The sequence below is a fragment of the Asterias rubens genome, chromosome 7 (genome assembly GCF_902459465.1).
Source record: "Asterias rubens chromosome 7, eAstRub1.3, whole genome shotgun sequence".
Classification (NCBI taxonomy): domain Eukaryota; kingdom Metazoa; phylum Echinodermata; class Asteroidea; order Forcipulatida; family Asteriidae; genus Asterias; species Asterias rubens.
The window spans coordinates 14,110,907-14,131,691 of record NC_047068.1 but is presented as its reverse complement, the minus strand read 5'-3'; the positions used below and the strand labels follow the sequence as shown (position 1 = coordinate 14,131,691).

Genomic DNA, 20,785 nt, shown 5'->3' with positions numbered 1-20,785 from the left:
CGTTTTTCGCTCGAATGTAATTTCATTGTCCTCCATTATATGCAAGGGTTTGTTGGCGGGCAGTTAAGGGGAAAAGTTGGCCTGCACTGTTATGGGGAAATTTTTAATTTCATCAGACTACACGATAGTTACAATTATTTGGTGTTAAATTATTGAGTAAACATCTTTTGTCCTCTCTCTAAGAGGTCGCCAAGTCTCAAGCGTGTCTGTGCAATGCAAGGAAAGACTGTACTTAAGAGTTAGTAAATTTGCATCGGGGATAAAGAATATTAATTTTGGGGTTAGTTACTGATCGATACACCGATGTCTGTTAGCACTGTATAATCAGTACTTACTGGAGTTCTGTGAACAAAAACCACAGGGATATTATTTGGGTGGAATTCGAACCCACGACCTTTGCAATTCTAGGGCAGTGTCAAACCAACTAGACCCTGAGATTGCCCAGGGGCTAGAGGCAGTTCAAAATCTGTACTTGAAAGACGTAGAAGCCTTATCAGAGACCCCTGGATAACAGCGCTGGCACAGGGCCCAAAACAACTACTCTGCGTTTTTAGTTTTAACAAAGAGGTAATTTGTGTGACCTGCATTTAGAAAATGTTTAGTTTTCATGAACAGACACTCGTCGTTTACGCCTTGGTTTGTGTATGGCGCGCTCCACACAGACCTTGAGAAACTAGTGTTTAACAGTTAATTACCCAAATGTACACGCATAAAAACAAAAACATGCATGGTTTTGGATCTCCACTTTCATCCTAGGGAAAATGTCAACGTTTAAATTGCAATTAGTGTCTGAAACAATGATTTCAAAAATAGTTAATATTGAGATTTTTTTTATATAGCGCTTTTCCACATCTGAAGGGCGTCACAAAGCACTTCAAATTATTACCCCTGGTCACTGGGCCTTAAATCATTCCTTAAACTAGTTTAGCTCCCTGGGGAGTTTACAGCTTTGTGCAACAAATATGCGCTACGCGGCTAAATTAAACTTCAAACGCGGTTTTCACCAACCATAAAAAAAAAAATGGCTGCATGGGCAAAATTGCCTCTTTGTGAAAACATTGACAAAATGTGTCCCTGACAAATCTCTCTTCTTTGTTTTGTTTTATCCTAAGTTTTCGCAAACAGGTTGTTTTGCATGTTCAAACCTAGATGACTTTGAGTGAATTTACTCTGTTAATATTTAATGATTCGTCTTACCCTTTATGAATAATTAAGAGATTGCCTAGAGCTACATGGAGACATCGTTATATGTGCAGTAATTATAGCCAAAACTACTTAACCTACGTACATAGAGTAACATTCTGAGTGCTTGAAAAAAATATCAGAAATTCAGGACAGAACTTGATTGTGAATGTTTGATGAAATTGGACGTTTTTATCGTCAATAGTAAAATTATAATTTGTTTTTTTTTACTCTTAAATTGATGAGAATCATTATTCAGCACTGTATACTCAGTACTTTCCCAAGTTCTATGAAAAGAAAATCCACAAACAAGACACTCGGATGGGATTGGAACCCACGACCTTTGCGAAAGTAAAATTTAAAATTTGTTTTTACCCTTACACTGATGTGTATTATTTGTAAGCACTTCATACTCAAATTTTCACAGGTTTGTAATTTTGTGCATATTTTGAGAGTACATCAAGTGAGAAGACTGGTCTATGGCAATTACCTTTAGTGTCCATGGGGGTGGGATTTGGGGATTTGAACTAACAAACTTTGCATTGTTAGAGCAGACGTCTTACTACTGTACCACTGAGCTAGCCTGATGGCTCGAGGCAGTTCGAATCCTTGGTCTCACACTGAGATGAAAAAATATTTTTGGAAAATTGTTTTACTGGCACCTCAGCCAGTGATACATGTATGTTAAGGGAAGCTTTCAACCATCATAATCTTCAAGCCATGTAAGTTTAATGTAAATCAGTGGATATTTGTGTTTTTTTCTGCGAGAAAAAAGAGTACCCAAACCCTTTACAGCAGCTCTTTGAAATTGGGTCCAGAGTTTATCGAGTGAATGCATCCAGAAAACAAAAATGACGTTTTGATGAAAATGAAAAATGAAGCAGAAACATCAAGTTGCATTATGAAGAAATAAATGGCCGAATAAAAAATACACTGAGCAGAAGAGGAAAAGGCAATAAAAGCCAACTTTATTGCAATATTGCAAGTACCCAAAAAGTCATCATTGCTTAAATGGCCATCAAATATTGTCATGGTAACGGTATAAACAAGTTTTATTACTCATACTAGTTAACTTCATGAGCAGTTTATATTGGGAGATGGGACGCCAATGTAGATGTAAACTGGTAGCGACGTATCTTTGTGTGCCATGTGAGTTACAAGAGTTTTTTCAACGGAAGAAGCTATATATAAATAAATGAAGAAGAGCAGAGTTTACTGTTTGAAACATCGAGACCACACCGGACTTTTCAGAGCCAACACTCCCACAAAAGAGACTTACACATGGTTGTACCTGCAAGTTGACTATTTATCTATAGTTTCTTCCTATTATCCACACCATGCAAAGCTTCAAGCAATACTTAGTTGTGCTCTACACGTAGTTGTGCTCTACACGTACATCAAATAATATTTATAGTCAATTTACTAATTGAGTTTGAAGGAGACATGGAAGGCGTTCTGTAGGAGAGAGAGGCTAGGCTGTGTACTGCTTACCCCATTAATAAGCAATTAGATTTACATGATGTTCGGTAAAAACGTCTGGTTCGGGTGGTCGGGTTGGCATAGTGGTATTCTTCCCCTGCCTTCCACCTCTAGGACCCTGGTTCAGAACCTGGCAGGGACACTATGTAATGTATGTGGATTGGGCTTTCAGTCCCTGCCTGATTGCATGGGTTTTTCCATGGAATATTTCTCTGGGGGTTTTCTCTTGGTAGAAGCATGGCATTTGAGTTGTGGGAGTTGTGCTCGACATCAAATCATATTTATGGTCAATTTCCTAATTAAGTTTGAAGGAGACAGGAAAGGTGTTTAGTTGGTGACAGGGGCTGGGCTGTGTATTGTTTACCCTTTTAAAAATAAACTATTAAATTTACATCATGTGTAGTACAACTGTCTCATTCAGGCAGTCAGTTTGGCATAGTGGTATCTTCCCCTGCCTTCCACCTCGGGACCCCAGTGCATAACCTGCTGGGGGCACTGTCTGATTGCATAAGTTTTCCCTTGGAAAATTTCTCTGGGGTGTTTCAGCCCTCATTTTAAACTGAGACTCCCTTCCTAGTCTTCTCTCCATTGGGTTCTTGGCTAGACCAGTGATTTAGTTCGCTTTTCTGGGAGTCATAGTGGCTTCACTACCAGATTAACTGAAATGAAACGACTCGCTTATTAGCCACACGTTGCTGCTTAAGTTTGAATTCCTCAGACTAAAGCTGCTATGTCACATGATTCAGGGCAAACTTTTGCATAAGAGGCAGGGAACACCCATACACAATTCTGGATGAATTTTTTATGGTACCGTAAGATGTATTTCTTACTCAAATAATAAAAGGCTTCAGGTCTCAATATTTTTTAGGATCAGAAAGCATCAAATTGTGCAACAAGTGTGATGTTTTCCATCATCATTGTCTTGCAACTTCGATGACCAATTGAGTCCAAATTTTTACAGATTTGTTTTTTTTATACATTGTGTTGGGATACACCAAGTGAGAATGCTACCGGTCTTTGACAATTACATAAGGTGTCCAGTGTCTTAGCCGTACATGTATTTTGTGACTAAGCAAGTAACTGTACCAGACATTTAAGGAACGCGTTGCCTTGGATCGGGTGAGTTGGTCTATAAAAAGCATTTGTAACCGTTTTTTAAAAGTAAAATACAACGATCCACACAAATTTGCCTCGAAATTGCGTGGTTTTCTTTTTACTTTGTGAACTAACATGGTCGGCCATTTATTTGACTCCCATAAATGGCCGACCGTGTTAGTTGACGAAGTTAAAGGAAAACCGTGCAATTTTGAGGCATGTTTGTGTGGATCATTGTATTTTACTTTTAACAAACGGTTACAAATGCTTTTTATAGACCAACTCACCCGATCCAAGGCAACGTATTCCTTTAATCAAATCTAACTTGCAAATTGCTTTTTTGCGTACCTAATGGAGCTATACTAATTTCTGTGAGCTTGCTTCAAGCCAAGGATACACATTTGTATAATTTACTAATTAAGTTGTACAGAGGGATAATGTGTCATCTAGTGGGTTTGGGGCGTGGGAAGGGCTTGAATGGTGCGTATAACTTACAATATACCGAGGATGAATGGCTCTTGTGTATGTTTTTTAATTGTCAAACTCTGGTATTCTCACTTTTTGTATCCCAACATATGCATACAATAGCAAATCTGTGAATTTGTTTTGCTCAAATGGTCATCGAAGTAATGCAAGAGAATAATGAAAGAAAAAAACACCCTTTTTGCACAAATTTGTGTGCTTTCAAATATATATAATATATATAATATATAATGAATAGGGTAGATGGCCTTAGCTTTCGATCCAATCCGGACCTTCTTCAGAGGCATAAGACAAGTACAAACAAATACATATCCATTTATAGAAAAAGAGAGGGGGAAAGGGATTAAGGAAAGGATCCAGAAAGAAGCGGGAAAATAACAGCCAATCAAAGTTCCTATTTCAGAAACACTATTGGGGGCTATGAACCAATAGGAGTGAAGTGGCGAGGACAAAGGATGTTTCGAATGAAAGGAAGGGTTACTGGACCATAAAAGTGGTAAATGTATTGTTCGACAACAATGCAGGGAGACATGAAAGGGTAGGATTAGAGAGCAAATTGCATCATGATGCAACTAACAATGGTCAATTAATAAGAATAGCAAGATCAAAGGTATGATGATTTTAAAAATAGGTATGAGGGACCTGTGGAAAAAAAGGGGGGGGGGTTACTTACATCAGATAGTTACAGTGATGAATTTATAAAAACAACTTTAAACTAGGTTAATTTATACTTTATGTACAGAATATATACAACATATGAGTTCTTAGGCAGAAGTGAAGTGGAGGGTAATGAGAAGTTATTTAACACCAGTGTTTATGTTAAGTCCAAAGGGTTTGACTGTCTTGAGTTGGTGAATCCAGTGTGATTCTCTATTCTTGCGGTGTGTGTCATCACCATTGCAAGCTTCAATCACCAGAAGTTCAACATCAATGACACTATGATTGGGGCTGTTGAAGTGGATAGAGACTGGGTACGGTTTCTTAGTCTTTATGGAAGAGACATGATTCGCAAAGCGAAGACTAAGTTTGGTCTTAGTCTCTCCCACATATTGTAGCCCACATCTCTTACATGATATGACATAGACTACATTAGACGTGCTGCATTCAGAGTCGGTCTTGATGTTGTATGAAGAGCCAGTGGTATGACTCTTCACCTTAAGTGAGGGCTTAATGTGCAGACACGTTTTGCATTTGGAACGGGTACATTTGTGACAGCCCAGTATATCTGTCGGGGGTTGTGTTTGGACTGTACCTGGGGGAGGTTTGGCCCTGACTAGTATGTCACCAAGGTTCTTAGGGCGGCGGAATGCAACCATGGGAACCTCAGTGATTGCTGAGTGTAACCTGCTGGAGGAGTGAAGTATAGGCATGTTATTATTGAGAATTGAGGGAAGTTTGGGTAGTTTGGGGTGGAAGGTGGTGACCAAAGCAACTCTATTGGTAGGAGGTTTTTTAGCTCCCGTGTTAGTCAACAGAGTATGACGAGGTACGTTGAGAGCCCTGTTGATAGCAAGTTGGACCCTACGTTCGCTGTGTCCCCTAGATACAAGGTGTTTCCTTAGCTCTGATGAGCGCCTCTTGTACAGGGTATCTGTGGAACAGATACGCCTGATACGTAAGGCCTGACTGTAAGCAATTGCCTTCTTACAGTGACTAGGGTGACAGCTATTGGAGAGAAGGTACTGGTGGGTGTCGGTGGGTTTACTGTAAACATCTGTGACAAGGCCATTAGGAGACTTGGTTATTGTCACATCTAGAAAGTTCACACTGGTGAGAGATTGTTCGGTAGTGAACTTTATGGTGGGGTGAAATGAGTTGATATGGGCAATAAACTCATCCAAGCTGTCTTGGTCACCACACCAGATGGAGAAAATATCATCAATAAATCTCCACCAAACTAGTGGTCGGTTGGGGGCGGAGGACAGGAGTCTGTCCTCCAACTGAGACATGAATAGGTTAGCATATGAGGGTGCCATTTTGGTACCCATGGCAGTACCCTGTACCTGTAGAAAATGCCTGTCAGAAAATGTGAAATTATTCTTCATTAGAATGTGGCTCATGAGTTCCTTAATATGACTCACTGAGGGGCGGGACTGATTACTAGCATTGAGGGCAGAGACACATGCACTCATGCCTTCATGATGGGGTATGTTAGTATACAGTGATGAAACATCAAAAGTAACCAAAATAGCAGAGTCAGGTATTTGGTGCTTGACCTCATCTAGTTTGTGGAGAAAGTCTTTGGTATCCTTGATGAAGGAAGGAATACGGCAGACTAAGGGTTTGAGGAAGCTATCAACAAACTCAGAAATGCGCTCTGTGGGGCTACCATTCCCATATACAATAGGTCTCCCCGGGTTATTGGGCTTGTGTATCTTGGGTAGAAGGTAGAACCTTGCTGTACGGGGGTCATGTGGGAGGAGATAGTTAAATGTATCTTTCTCAATATCATTGGCATTATAAATCTTAACCAGGGTGTCACTGATATCTTGGGAGAAAGATTCAGTGGGATCAGAAGCACATTCAATGTAATGATCAGTGTTACTGAGCTGTCTAAGGCCCTCAGCAATGTAGTCATGTGTGTTCATGACTACAACTGCGGACCCCTTGTCAGCCCGTTTAATCACTATGTCTGGTGATTGGCGGAGTTGTGTAAGGGCGTGACGCTCATCTTGGGGGAGGTTGTTGGGAGTAGGGGTACTGGGGGCCTGAAGAACCTCGGAGTTAACCGAATTGATGTATGTCTCTAGAGACACATCTCGGTTCTTAGGGGGTACCCAAGTACTCTTTTCCCTGAAGCGGTTGCGGGGAATAGGTTGGGTCTCCACAGATGACTCGTCATCCATGGAGGGCTCTACATGAAAGTATTCACGTAGGCGTAACCTACGATTGAATTGGGCCATGTCCTGTTGGAAAAGAAGTTGGTTAGGTTCTCTGGGTGTGGGGCAAAACTTAAGACCCCTTGAGAGGAGTTTAACCTGTGGGTCAGTAAGGACCATGTCAGACAGGTTAACTACAGTATTGGTCTCTGGCAACCTAACAGTAGGAGGAGCAATGGTGGCTCTCTTACTGTGGAAACGTCTATGGGTGTGTTTCTTATGGTTAGCCAGGACATTCATACGTTTCTTGTTCTGTTTGTCCATTAGGGTGGACCTTAAGTGTTTGACGTTACATAGTATGGTATCTTGTAACTGTTCAAACTCTTCAATAGAGCATGACTCCTGGAGTTGAGACTCAGTGTTTGTTATCTCAAGTAACTGATTATCAATGAATTGTTGGCATTGATTTTCCAGCAACTTGATCAAACGGAAAGACGTATTAGTGAGTGTCTTGTTCCATTTCTTCAAAAAGGATGGGTCAAGGTCCCCAAAGGAAGGGGTACACTTGATCTGTAGGCCTTTGGGAATGATACGGGACAAACGATAAAAACGGTAGTTATCAAGATGTGACATGTAACGGGCGTTCTTTTCCTTAAGCTTACGAAGCTTGCGGAAAATGCACTTGGTGTCGGGAGCAAGTGCCATAATAGATGGGGGAATACAGTCAAGGGGAAATATCTTAAATCATTCCTGTGGAGAGAACGGGTTATAAATCCTGTACAAAATTGATTATTAATTAACAGACGTGAAAGATAAAAGTAAAATTACCTATATATATAATAATTATATATAATGAATAGGGTAGATGGCCTTAGCTTTCGATCCAATCCGGACCTTCTTCAGAGGCATAAGACAAGTACAAACAAATACATATCCATTTATAGAAAAAGAGAGGGGGAAAGGGATTAAGGAAAGGATCCAGAAAGAAGCGGGAAAATAACAGCCAATCAAAGTTCCTATTTCAGAAACAATATTGGGGGCTATGAACCAATAGGAGTGAAGTGGCGAGGACAAAGGATGTTTAGAATGAAAGGAAGGGTTACTGGACCATAAAAGTGGTAAATGTATTGTTCGACAACAATGGAGGGAGACATGAAAGGGTAGGATTAGAGAGCAAGTTGCATCATGATGCAACTAACAATGGTCAATTAATAAGAATAGCAAGATCAAAGGTATGATGATTTTAAAAATAGGTATGAGGGACCTGTGGAAAAAAAGGGGGGGGGGGGTTACTTACATCAGATAGTTACAGTGATGAATTTATAAAAACAACTTTAAACTAGGTTAATTTATATTTTATGTACAGAATATATACAACATATGAGTTCTTAGGCAGAAGTGAAGTGGAGGGTAATGAGAAGTTATTTAACACCAGTGTTTATGTTAAGTCCAAAGGGTTTGACTGTCTTGAGTTGGTGAATCCAGTGTGATTCTCTATTCTTGCGGTGTGTGTCATCACCATTGCAAGCTTCAATCACCAGAAGTTCAACATCAATGACACTATGATTGGGGCTGTTGAAGTGGATAGAGACTGGGTACGGTTTCTTAGTCTTTATGGAAGAGACATGATTCGCAAAGCGAAGACTAAGTTTGGTCTTAGTCTCTCCCACATATTGTAGCCCACATCTCTTACATGATATGACATAGACTACATTAGACGTGCTGCATTCAGAGTCGGTCTTGATGTTGTATGAAGAGCCAGTGGTATGACTCTTCACCTTAAGTGAGGGCTTAATGTGCAGACACGTTTTGCATTTGGAACGGGTACATTTGTGACAGCCCAGTATATCTGTCGGGGGTTGTGTTTGGACTGTACCTGGGGGAAGTTTGGCCCTGACTAGTATGTCACCAAGGTTCTTAGGGCGGCGGAATGCAACCATGGGAACCTCAGTGATTGCTGAGTGTAACCTGCTGGAGGAGTGAAGTATAGGCATGTTATTATTGAGAATTGAGGGAAGTTTGGGTAGTTTGGGGTGGAAGGTGGTGACCAAAGCAACTCTATTGGTAGGAGGTTTTTTAGCTCCCGTGTTAGTCAACAGAGTATGACGAGGTACGTTGAGAGCCCTGTTGATAGCAAGTTGGACCCTACGTTCGCTGTGTCCCCTAGATACAAGGTGTATTATATATAATATAATATAATAATATTAATTGACCATTGTTAGTTGCATCATGATGCAACTTGCTCTCTAATCCTACCCTTTCATGTCTCCCTCCATTGTTGTCGAACAATACATTTACCACTTTTATGGTCCAGTAACCCTTCCTTTCATTCTAAACATCCTTTGTCCTCGCCACTTCACTCCTATTGGTTCATAGCCCCCAATATTGTTTCTGAAATAGGAACTTTGATTGGCTGTTATTTTCCCGCTTCTTTCTGGATCCTTTCCTTAATCCCTTTCCCCCTCTCTTTTTCTATAAATGGATATGTATTTGTTTGTACTTGTCTTATGCCTCTGAAGAAGGTCCGGATTGGATCGAAAGCTAAGGCCATCTACCCTATTCATTATATAATATAATAATAAATAATATAATAATAAATAATAAAAAGATATTTATAAAGCGCCAAATTGCCAAATAAGGCCTCAAAGCGCTAGATACAAAGGTAAAAAACAATTTCCAAAATATAACATTACAAAACAAGGGTTTCTGAAGAAAACGGTTTAAAAAGACAATTACAAAAAATGCTACAAGGCAGTTTACGAAAACTGGACCAGCCAGTGAAAAAGTAGAAACAACTCAAATGCATAATTAAAGTTGTTTTCACGCTAACAATTATTTTTTAGTAATTACCCATAGTGTCCAGTGCCTTTAACAAGAACTTCCCAAGTCACATGAGTACTTTTAGATTAAACTGTCATCTGTGAGATGTATTATTGCATAGGAGGCAGAGACAGAGGGGAATGCCTACCCCCCCCCCCCTTCAGCCTAATGTTGCAACACCCAAACTCCTTTTCTAGTATTGATCATTTGATCTACGTTTAGTTTTTCATTATTCACAATAAGGCAGCTTTTATTTTCGGATCCCCCCCCCCCATAGTTGGCTCAGTAGTTTGTCTCCACGCCTTTTACCTCTGTGGACCAAAGCCTTGTATGTGGATTGGCTTTTCAATCCCTACCTGATTTGGTGGGCTTTCCCCCATTGGTTTTTTTTCCCCACATCTACAACTGAGCATTTCTTTTCATTTTTTGGGGGTTCCTGGAATCCTCCTGTAATTGGCGCTAATTGTGATGTTTGTACAATGTGTTATCGAATAAATAAGATAAATAAATAATAACCCAGGCCAGAAAACCATTTCCAGGTTTGTCCACGTCCGTCAACTCTCATCCCTACTATTAAAGACTTCTTCTTACTCTTTACAGGACGAAGTGTACATTCAGACGACAAAGAGTTTAATTCAGAGTGTATTAAAAGGCTACAATGGAACTGTCTTTGCATATGGAGCCACTGGTAAGGCTATCAAGTCATCCACTTCTTAAGCCCGGTTTCAAACTTTCTGCCAATTTCCCTGCGACACAATTGGAAAACAACGCGTACATGATCGTTTGGCTCACGTAGTTCACTTTGCATTGCTATCGTGTGAAGTTTGAACCAGGCTTTACTGAGAGTGAGATCCCAGTTTCTCATTTGGTCAGTACAGGGCCCAATTTCATAGAGCTCCTAAGCCAAAAATGAGGATACCAGTCTCAGATTATACATGTCACATGGTGTTTTGGCTGGTAATCTTATCCTAGTAAGTGTAATTTTATTGTGCTCAGCTAATTTACTTATTTTAGCAGCTCTATGAAATTGAGCCCATGCGGGCAATACAAAACTTTCTTTCCCGTTAAAGCCTTTTAGAAACACCTTGCAGGGGTCGAAACATCTGTCCATAAAACTGTTTTGTGCTTTTCATATAAAAGTTACAAGTTCCAGGGCTGACTTTTTTTAAGCTTGTAAAAAATATTGCTTAGTACTTTTAATTGTTAAGCTGAAAATGTCTGTATTTTCGTATATCATATATTTAAACTGGTAACTCATTTTCGCTAAGTAGGAATTTTCTACTTCTCAACTGACAATTACATTTTATCCATTGTTGCAATATTTAAATACACATTAATTTAGTAATAATTTTATACGGAATTCAAATATTGTGTTCTTTCCTTCCGGATTGTGGAATTGGTTATAGATCCCTTGCATTGGCTTCCATTGCTGAAGTCAAACAATGGAAATGTGTAGACGCTTCGCACAACTCTCAGCAAATTATAGGTCTTCTTTTTTTTTACCTCAGTGAGGGCGCTCTTTGTGTTTGAGGCATCATATGCAAGGGGCCTATTGCAGGCATGATATTCTCCCTATTTTTTTTTTTTTTTGCCTCAGAAAGTTTTACAAAATTGCACAATTGTGTTTAAATAGCCTGACAATTATATTAAAGCCTACACCATGTGTACATGTAGGTCAGCCCAATCAAGTAATCCAACTTTTTTTCTTAAGGACCAATAATATCACGCCTGCTATTGATAAATGTGAATGTAATTTCTTTACAGGGGCTGGGAAAACCTACACAATGCTTGGCACGGACTACGAGCCGGGCATCATGGCCCGTGCACTCAATGATTTATTTGAAACGATGAACGCCAGGAGTGAAGACTCTGTCTACAAAGTCACCATGTCATATCTTGAGGTAAAAACCACTGCATAGGGAAGTTTGTGGGCTCGAATCCCACTCGAGTAATATGACTGTGATTTTGTTCACAGAAATCGGAGGAATGTCCTGAGTATACAGTGCTAACAAACATATGGGGGAAAAAAATAAATATACTGTTGGGAAACAATAAACAAAATTGAGGCCTGGAGTTTCATCTTTGATGGAGCAAGCTATTTTTCATGTTTTTCTATATCTACAGTCTATCTGAAAGGGCTTATTATTGTTTATTTCTATACAGGTTTAAAGAATTTGTTTTTGACTTATGATCCCAATTTATGTAATACCTTGTATTACCCAGCCAGCCACTGCCAAAAACACTAGGGGAAACACTGCAGGAAACCCCTTCTCTTAGCAATAAGTGTAATTGAGTTCTTTTATGTGCATTACACAATACACAGGACCAAGGGCTTTTGTCCCATCTGAAGGACGCAGCAATAATAACTGGGGGAAACCCCTTCTCTTAGCAATAAGTGTAATTGAGTTCTTTTATGTGCATTACACAATACACAGGACCAAGGGCTTTTGTCCCATCTGAAGTACGCAGCAATAATGGCTAAAAGTATTTGCTTGCTCAAGGACACGAGTGTCACGACTGGGACTCGAACCCACACCCTGCTAATCAGAAACACAAGAACTTAAATCCAGTGCTCTTATCCGCTTATTTTATGCCTAAGAAGAAAAACAATTTTCCCAGTGATAATTAAAAAAAAAAGGACTTGGTATATGAACTGGTGTGTGGATTGTTCTTTGAATAAAGAAGCCTCCTCTTTATAGTCCACCTAGGTCAGATGTCAAGAAACGGACTGGCTTGCGGGGCATTTGTGTTTGCAAACACGACTTTGCTTGTTTTTACTCAAATCGTGGTGATTTTAATTTTTGGTTGGTGATTTTTTCTCTTTTCCAGATTTACAATGAGATGATTCGTGACTTGTTGAATCCTGCGTCGGGTTACTTAGACCTGAGAGAAGATGCATCTGGAAATGTCCAAGTAGCTGGCATCTCTGAGGTCTCAACGGACTCCACTAAAGAGGTATGTGACACTCCCCCCCCCCCAAAAAAAAAAAATAAAATAAAATAAAAAAAAATAAAAAACCAAAACAATAAAACAAATAAAATCAATGTTTTTAAATATTGATTGTTCGGAACTATCGTGATTATTATTGAAAAATATTTACAAGTTTATAGACGTTTTTCCAAAAGATGTTAGCAGTCTGTTTTGACAGTAAGTAGTCGTTGAACTAAAACCAGGCTAACCCCATAAATCTTCCTCTCGGATTGTGATTTTATATGGCAACTGCTTCATCCGGAAACAAATTTCCCTGCAGATCTTCGGAAAACAAATTGTCTTAAAGGCACTGGACACATTTGGTAATTACTCAAATCATATATTAGCATAAAAACTTACTTGGTTACGAGCAACGGAGAGCTGTTGATAGTATACATATCGCGAGAAACAAGTCCCTCTTAAGTTTGTAGTTTTTGAGAAAGAGGTAATTTCTCAATAAAATATTTGAATCTGAGTAAGACTTTAGGCCTGAAGAAGCCTTTCTCAGCCATCTGAAAGCACACCAATTTGTGCAACAAGGTTGATTTTTCTTTCATTATTTTCTTGCAACTTTGATAACCAATTTAGCAGAAATATGTTGGGATACACCAAGTGAGAATACCGGTTTACCGGTCTTTAACAAATACCAAACGTGTTCAATGCCTTTAAATGACAGATGTTTATCACCCGCCCTGCCGTAGGCAGATGGAAGAAATGTTGTTTATCTGCGGACAGTGACAGCTGCATGTTGATTGTTTCTAAAAAGGTTGACAACTGCTTGACGTTGCTTGATGTACACCTCAAGGTGTAGACAGTACATTATGAAAAGGCGCAATTGTTCTTTAGATGAACTTACGGGAAGGGGTAGTGGGTGAGGGAAATTGTTCAGACTTTTTAATTAGCTTTGAAATACTGACCCTGGTGTTCAAATGTCTCAATACTGACTCTTCATTTTCATACTGAATTCCTTAATGCGCCGACTGGTTTCTAGCAACTGGTTTAAACCCCTTCAGAGAAATAGATGTAAAACTAAAGAGCGCACGACCGCACAGTTTTCAAAATGAGAAAGAAGAATCTCCGGGCACTATTGTGGCCTGTTTTTGGGGGGAGTCACCGTTTGCAGAAAGCGAAGGAAACAATTAAAGTGTCCATATAATATATTTATCACTAAAATTAATGGTGCATGAAAGGGTTGATGAGACAAGAGTCGACTGTATCTTTGTTCGGGCTGCCATTAACTGCCATGTAGCCAGGGATCACACCACAGTTTACAATACAACCTGGGAAGAAGGATCACCTTAAGGGGATGAAACTTTTTATTACAAATATCAAGCAATGGCACATCACCTGGATACATCAACGAGCTAATTCATCTGTACAAACCCCTCAGACAACTTCACTAAGGATTGGGGTACTTTTTGTAACACAAAACACAATGTCCACAGATTGACATTAAACTTTACACAGTTTGAAGATAACGATATTAGAAGGCTTCCCTTAAGACTTTACTTGCTGAGGAAATGTAGTTTTTGAGAAATGAGTAAAACTCTGTCACGAAAATACATTTTACGTGCTTAAATAATTTTAGGATCACTGAGACAAAAATTATGTTTGTGACTTGTTTTACTCATTTCTCAAAAACTACAGCACAATCAGTAAGTATCATTATCTTCAAACCATGTAAGTTTAATGTAAATCTGTGGACATTGTGTTGTGTGTCCTGCCAAAAAATACCCAGACCCTTTAAATAAACTGCTCCCTAATATTCCACGTTGCCTGCACTCCTGGGGTGATCATTGTTTTTCACATGTCCGGCCATCTCTTTTGAACAGCGTCTCACTTCAACTCAGAAAAGCAGATACTTGTTCTCAATTCAAATTACATCTCAAAATCTATTTTGGAAATCATAGTTTCTGACCTTTGGTTGTCTATTTGTATAGCAGAGTTCTTGTTTTTGTGCCAGAAGTGTCATCCTTAAAGGCAGCGGACACTATTGGTAATTGTCAAAGACTAGCCTTCACAGTTGGTGTATCTCAACATGCATAAAATAACTAACCTGTGAAAATTTGAGCTCAATCGGTCATCGAAGTTGTTAGATAACAATGAAATAAAAAAACACCCTTGTCACACGAAGTTGTGTGCGTTTAGATGGTTGATTTCGAGACCTCAAGTTCTAAATCTGAGGTCTTGAAATCAAATTCGTGGAAAATTACTTCTTTCTCAAAATCTATGGCACTTCAGAGGGACCCTTTTCTCACAGTGTTTTATACCATCAACCTCTCCCTATTACACATCACCAAGAAAGGTTTTATGCTAATAATTATTTTGAGTAATTACCAATAGTGTCCACTGCCTTTAACAGACATGTATGGCACACAAGAAATATTATTTTGGGATAGTTTAATGGTGGAACTCGACTGGGCATAGACTCGGAAAATTGATTGAACTATGACTGATACCTTCAGACTGTTTCCCTGGAAACCCTGGGAACTAATTTGGATATTAGGGACTTTTCGTTTGCGACGACGGATGGTTCTGCGACGGTTGTTCACCTAAACGTTGTTGTTTTCAGCACAACGAAGATTCATCCAAAGTACTGTCGTAGAAATTGAGGGACGACCGTCCTCGAAAGCCGACGCATGCGCAGATGACGCCAAATGTCATCTTACCCGTCGCAGAACCATCCGTCGTCGAAAACGAAAAGTCCCTATTGTCTCTTGAACGAGGACAGCAGATAATGATGTTGTTAATGTTGAGCACGGTTCCGGTTGTTCTGGCAAACATGTACTTAACTAGAAAGATCTTTGTTCAGTAAAAAGTTCACCGTTAAAAGCTTCTATACAACAAAGCAAATATAATCTGTTTTTAGCGGAAACATTAAAATTGATCTGACAACCAAATTGAATGAATGCTTTTTATTGCCTGCACCATCAAAATTACCCCCGGTACATTTACCACTAAGCAATTATAATTGGATTGACTTCTGTACTCGGAAGTAAACAAATTATGTGAAATTTTTGGTTGAAATTTTAACTGTCTCTTTTTTGATGGATTCTGTTGTAAAGTGGAAGTTTTGTTGTCCTCTATGGATGATATTTCATTTGTGAGAATCGTCATGTTATTGTATTGACCTATAGATTTATCTGTAATGTACAGAAATATTTCAAGAGATGTTTTCTACTATACATATATAGACATGTAAACATACATACATACATATTAGACATTTTTAAAGCGCCACTACGTCAAGAACGCATTAGGTTGATTATAGTTAATGTTTGATACACTATCAGCATCAGTATCCCAAAAGTGTTTTGTAAATCTGTGATCTTAGATGAGGTTTTTTTTTCATACCAATTCTGTAATGTTCCTTTAAGCTTTTGAAGACCTTTCGTATGACATATTGATTGCCAGATATCTTCTTTACTTGTGAAGTTAAGATGTTTTTGAAATAACAAGCTACTTATTCCTCTGTAGGTGATGTCATTATTAATGGAGGGTAACAAGGAGAGAACTCAAGAGCCAACGGCCGCCAACAAGACGTCGTCCCGATCTCACGCCGTGCTGCAAGTCACAGTCCAAGAGCGTAACCGGGTGCATACGACATCGCAGGAAGTGCGCATCGGAAAGTTGTTCATGATTGATCTAGCTGGGTCTGAGAGAGCTTCACAGACGAAGGTTGGTCTGATGGTGATTGATGAAAAAACAAAATAAAAATTCTCTTGAGATCACTGTCTACTCAGTACTTACCCGACCTCTGTGCAAAAAAATACATGTACATAGGTTTAAGTTCTGTATCAGTTTACATTCATGGGTATAATCAAAATTGATATTCTTTATCCCCGATGCAAATTTCTATCTATTTGATGAACAAAAGTACAGTGTTGCCACCATATCAAGATCAACATGGTCTGTTAACCTACATCTTCCTGTTGATATTAAGCCATAACCAATTTGCCAGCCACGATGTTGACTAAATTTCTGCATCACCATGGATTTAGATTGAAAAATCCAAAATGTGACACTAAGAAGTTTAAGTGGCTTTCATCCTTCAGTCCAACAGGATACAAATTCCTTTTGCGAGTATGTGATTGCAGTTTTTTGCCTCAAGGCATTTGACCTTACTTAAGCAATTGATCTATGCTCCTGGGCCCATCGTAATTTTATTCTAAATTGTCCTGGTTGAGACAAAAGTTGGAAAAGACTTTTATCATAGATGTCTCCAATGTGCTAGAGAAACTTTCTAACTGTTGGATATATATATACATGTTAAGGGTGAACTGGGAGGGGGGGAGTGTCTTCCCCCCCCCCTGTTCATGCAAGCAGGAGCAAGTTATCTGAAATATTGAAAGAAAGGGTGAAAATGCAAGCAGAAGCAAGTTATCTCAAATATTGAAAGAAAGAGTGAAAATGGAAATTGTTTTAGCAGATTCAAATAAATTTTAGCTTTCAAGACGTTTACAGCAGACACCAGTCATTTGCTTTTTCCTAATGACTTTTTTTCTCTTTCTCCTGAACACTTCTTCCACTAAAGAATCGTGGTAAGCGGATGATAGAGGGCGCTCACATCAACCGCTCATTGCTGGCTCTCGGTAATTGCATCAATGCGCTGTGCGAGGGTGGTAAATACGTCAATTACAGAGACAGCAAACTCACTAGGATATTAAAGGTAGGTGTTGTTTCAGCTCACAATGTTTTGAATTCTTTTCAACAACTGTTTCTGTAATGCACAGAAGACTCAAACGACACAATTGGTTCACAAAGGAGGTAGTCGCAACTATTTTTGTTGTAGTCATGGCGGCCTGATTATATGAGTTGAAAAACTGTAGTCGCAATTCGACTAAGCAATCAGTAGTCGCAACTACGACACTAGGCGCACTAGTTGCCTAGGCTTAGTGAACACAAAACAACATTTCAAATGACAAGGATCTACATGTATGTGCGAGTTAAAAAAAAAAACATTAAATGCAATTCATACGTGCATTGCCGCAAAAAAATCATCAGTTTGTGAAATCTGGCTTTTCTATTTCACGAGGTGAATGGTCCAGATGTCACCACTTGATTAATGGCTGTGGCAATGCACTTTTAGCATCCAATGTATACATTGATTTTTGCTTATACATACATACATTGTAAACTCTAAAGGCACTTTACTTCCAATTAACATATGATGAGTTTTTCTTTTCTCACTGTATTTTTATTGTTTTTTTTCCTTGTCATGTTAAATTCTTTGTCTGGCCTTTAAAAGCAATTAGTCCTTCATGTCGACGTATTCCTCACATTTGCATTTTGTACTCATGTTTAATGCTTACTTGATCTGTTAACCAATTTATGCATCTGCATGTATGATTGTAATTGCTAACATGGAAATAATGTCCATTAATTGACTGATTTCAGATTGATGGATTGATTTCAGATTGATGGATTGATTAATGATTTTATTGATAATGGTTGATTTTTTGTTTATCATTGATGGATTGATTTATTATTGAATGTTTGACTAACGATTTATTTGTTAATTTAGTATTGATTGATATGTGGTTAATTTTGTTTATTTATGATTGATTGATGGATTGGTTGATTTTTCGATTGATTTTTGATTGATTTATGATTGATTTATGATTGATTTATGATTGATTGAGTAATGATTGATTGATTTATGGTTGTTATTTTGTTTTTGTTTTTTGAGTTATTATTTATTGATGAACTGATTTATGATCAGTAGATTTTGATTGATTGATACATGATTGATTGATTTATGGTTGTTTTTCTATTTGTGTTACTAATTGTTGGATTGATTTATGATTGATTGATTGATAACTGATTACTTATCCCTGATTCTCTTTGGAAACTGACATCCATAGGACGCATTGGGTGGTAACTGCAAGACAGTAATGATTGCCAATATCAGTCCAGCAAGCATCCTGTTTGAGGAATCTCGTAACACACTGCTCTATGCTGACAGAGCCAAGAACATCAGGATGAAGGTAAAAAAAAAAAAACACTCTTACCTCCATTTTGAATTTGTGTTGACCAGGACCAAACTTCAAGGTTCTGCCTACTGCCCAGTTCAGTGCTTACAATCACCATTCACTGCTTACTTGGAAGCATCGAATTTCTGCGCTAGCCAAGTAAGGGAAGAATGCAAAGTAACGTGGAGTACGCAAGCGCACAAGCCCAAATTCCCTGCTAACCCGGGAAACCCATGACGTGAGCACAAAATTCTCTGCTTCCACAAGGGCCGTATACATCAATTACCTAATCATCTGTACAAACCTCCCAGACAGCTTCACTCCTTAACTAAACTCTTCAATATTCCATGTTCTCTGTGCTCCTGGCGTGATCGTTTTGGGGTTTTTTCAATCAAGGGAAACTGACTTTGTAAATTCATTTATTTATTTCGGTATTAGGTGAAGCAGAATCTAACAAACGTGACGTACCACATGGTGCAGTATACCAACATCATCACTGAGCTACGCCAAGAGATTGTTAGACTCCAGAAGAAGATAGCTGATCAGGACAAGTTTAAAGGATCCACATCGCAGCTGCATGAAACCAAATGTAAATATTCATAGCCAGGCTTGTTATTTCAGTCTTGTAAATCATGTTTCATGCATTATCAGATCTGCCAACTCTAACTGATTCTGCAGAAAGTTCCCTGAAGATAAACAAAATTTTTCCATGTTCTTTTGAAAAAAAAAAAAAAAAAAAAAAAAAAAGTCCCCCTGATTATGGAAACTTTTATGTTGAATGCAATTCTAGTTATCTCCTAGCCCCATACATTTGTGCTGTACTCAGAGAGAATCCTAGATAAGTCATTGGGGCGTGGGTTCGAATCCAGCTCATGACACTTGAGCAAGACTTTTATCCATAATTGCTTCTCTTCACCCAGGTACAAACAGGTACCTATTAGGACAGGGATGCCGTTTGTGATTGATTTAGCTCGGTGTGCAATATACATGTACATGGCAGCAGAGACTGTATTAATTATCAGAGACCAGGGTATTATTGTTTGAGCACCAAGAGCGTCACTGTGTGACGATTTGAGTGCTATACAAGATTTTTAAAGTCTTATTGGCATCTTCTTTCACAGCGGAAGACACTCTTCATAACAGAGATGAGATGGACAGGCTGAGGCAACAGCTTATGGCCAACTTCCAGAAGCAGATGGGCATCAGGCAACATATGATGGAGATTGAAAACAACAAGTGGGAGGTGGCTGTGCAGATCAACAGACAGATGGCAATTATTACAGAGTAGGCAAAAAAAGATCTTAATGATAGGACTTAAAGCCTAACTATATTAGAAAAAATGCATGAGCTTTCGTAAGGCTCAACAACTACTTCATCAGATACAGAGGAAGTAGAAACTGTCAACTACATAGCGGCTTTGGTTAGGGCTGTGGTTTTGGCTTCAGCTGTGGCTTTAGCTAGGGTTGTGGTTTTGGGGTTAGCCAGGGCTGTGGCAGAGTTACCAACATACACGATTTGGGCGTAGCAAATACGACGCTACGATAATACTCAATAAAATACGCTAAACAAGCCGGCCAATATAATTTTATTAAATCGTACAATACATGCAAACAACTAATGAACTATTAAGTGGAAATAAAAATATCAAAACAATTGTAACAGAAAAGAAAAAAACACTTTTAATTTTAGAACGCAGTGTTGAATAATAGCGGCGAATTCACTCGAACAATGTACGTGTCTTGGCGTAATGATTGTTGCGTGCCCTCCCCCGCTGGCTGGCCGGCTGAGTGTGCATTTTTTACGCTAGTGCATTTCTGCAAGATCGTACCCATTGATCTCTATTACACTATGGGGGGAATAGTGCACACGTGCGTGGGGAATGAGGTTGTGTGTGAGCTAACGTGTCACAGTAGTCTCATTCCTCATGTATCCACTATTATTGTGCCAACGCTGGCTGTACATGTA

The 20,785-nt window shown here is 38.9% G+C and overlaps 1 protein-coding gene across 1 annotated transcript in view; it reads left to right on the top strand.

Moving 5' to 3' along the window:
• LOC117293002 (kinesin-like protein KIF19) overlaps positions 1–20,785 on the top strand; it is a 56,742-nt gene that overhangs the window by 23,704 nt on the left and 12,253 nt on the right. The window contains exons 4-11 of the mRNA XM_033775204.1: positions 10,479–10,566; positions 11,643–11,779; positions 12,708–12,833; positions 16,326–16,526; positions 17,383–17,517; positions 18,713–18,835; positions 19,259–19,409; positions 19,942–20,104. Coding sequence (XP_033631095.1) covers positions 10,479–10,566; positions 11,643–11,779; positions 12,708–12,833; positions 16,326–16,526; positions 17,383–17,517; positions 18,713–18,835; positions 19,259–19,409; positions 19,942–20,104 — 1,124 coding nt within the window. The remainder of the gene's footprint in view (positions 1–10,478; positions 10,567–11,642; positions 11,780–12,707; positions 12,834–16,325; positions 16,527–17,382; positions 17,518–18,712; positions 18,836–19,258; positions 19,410–19,941; positions 20,105–20,785) is intronic.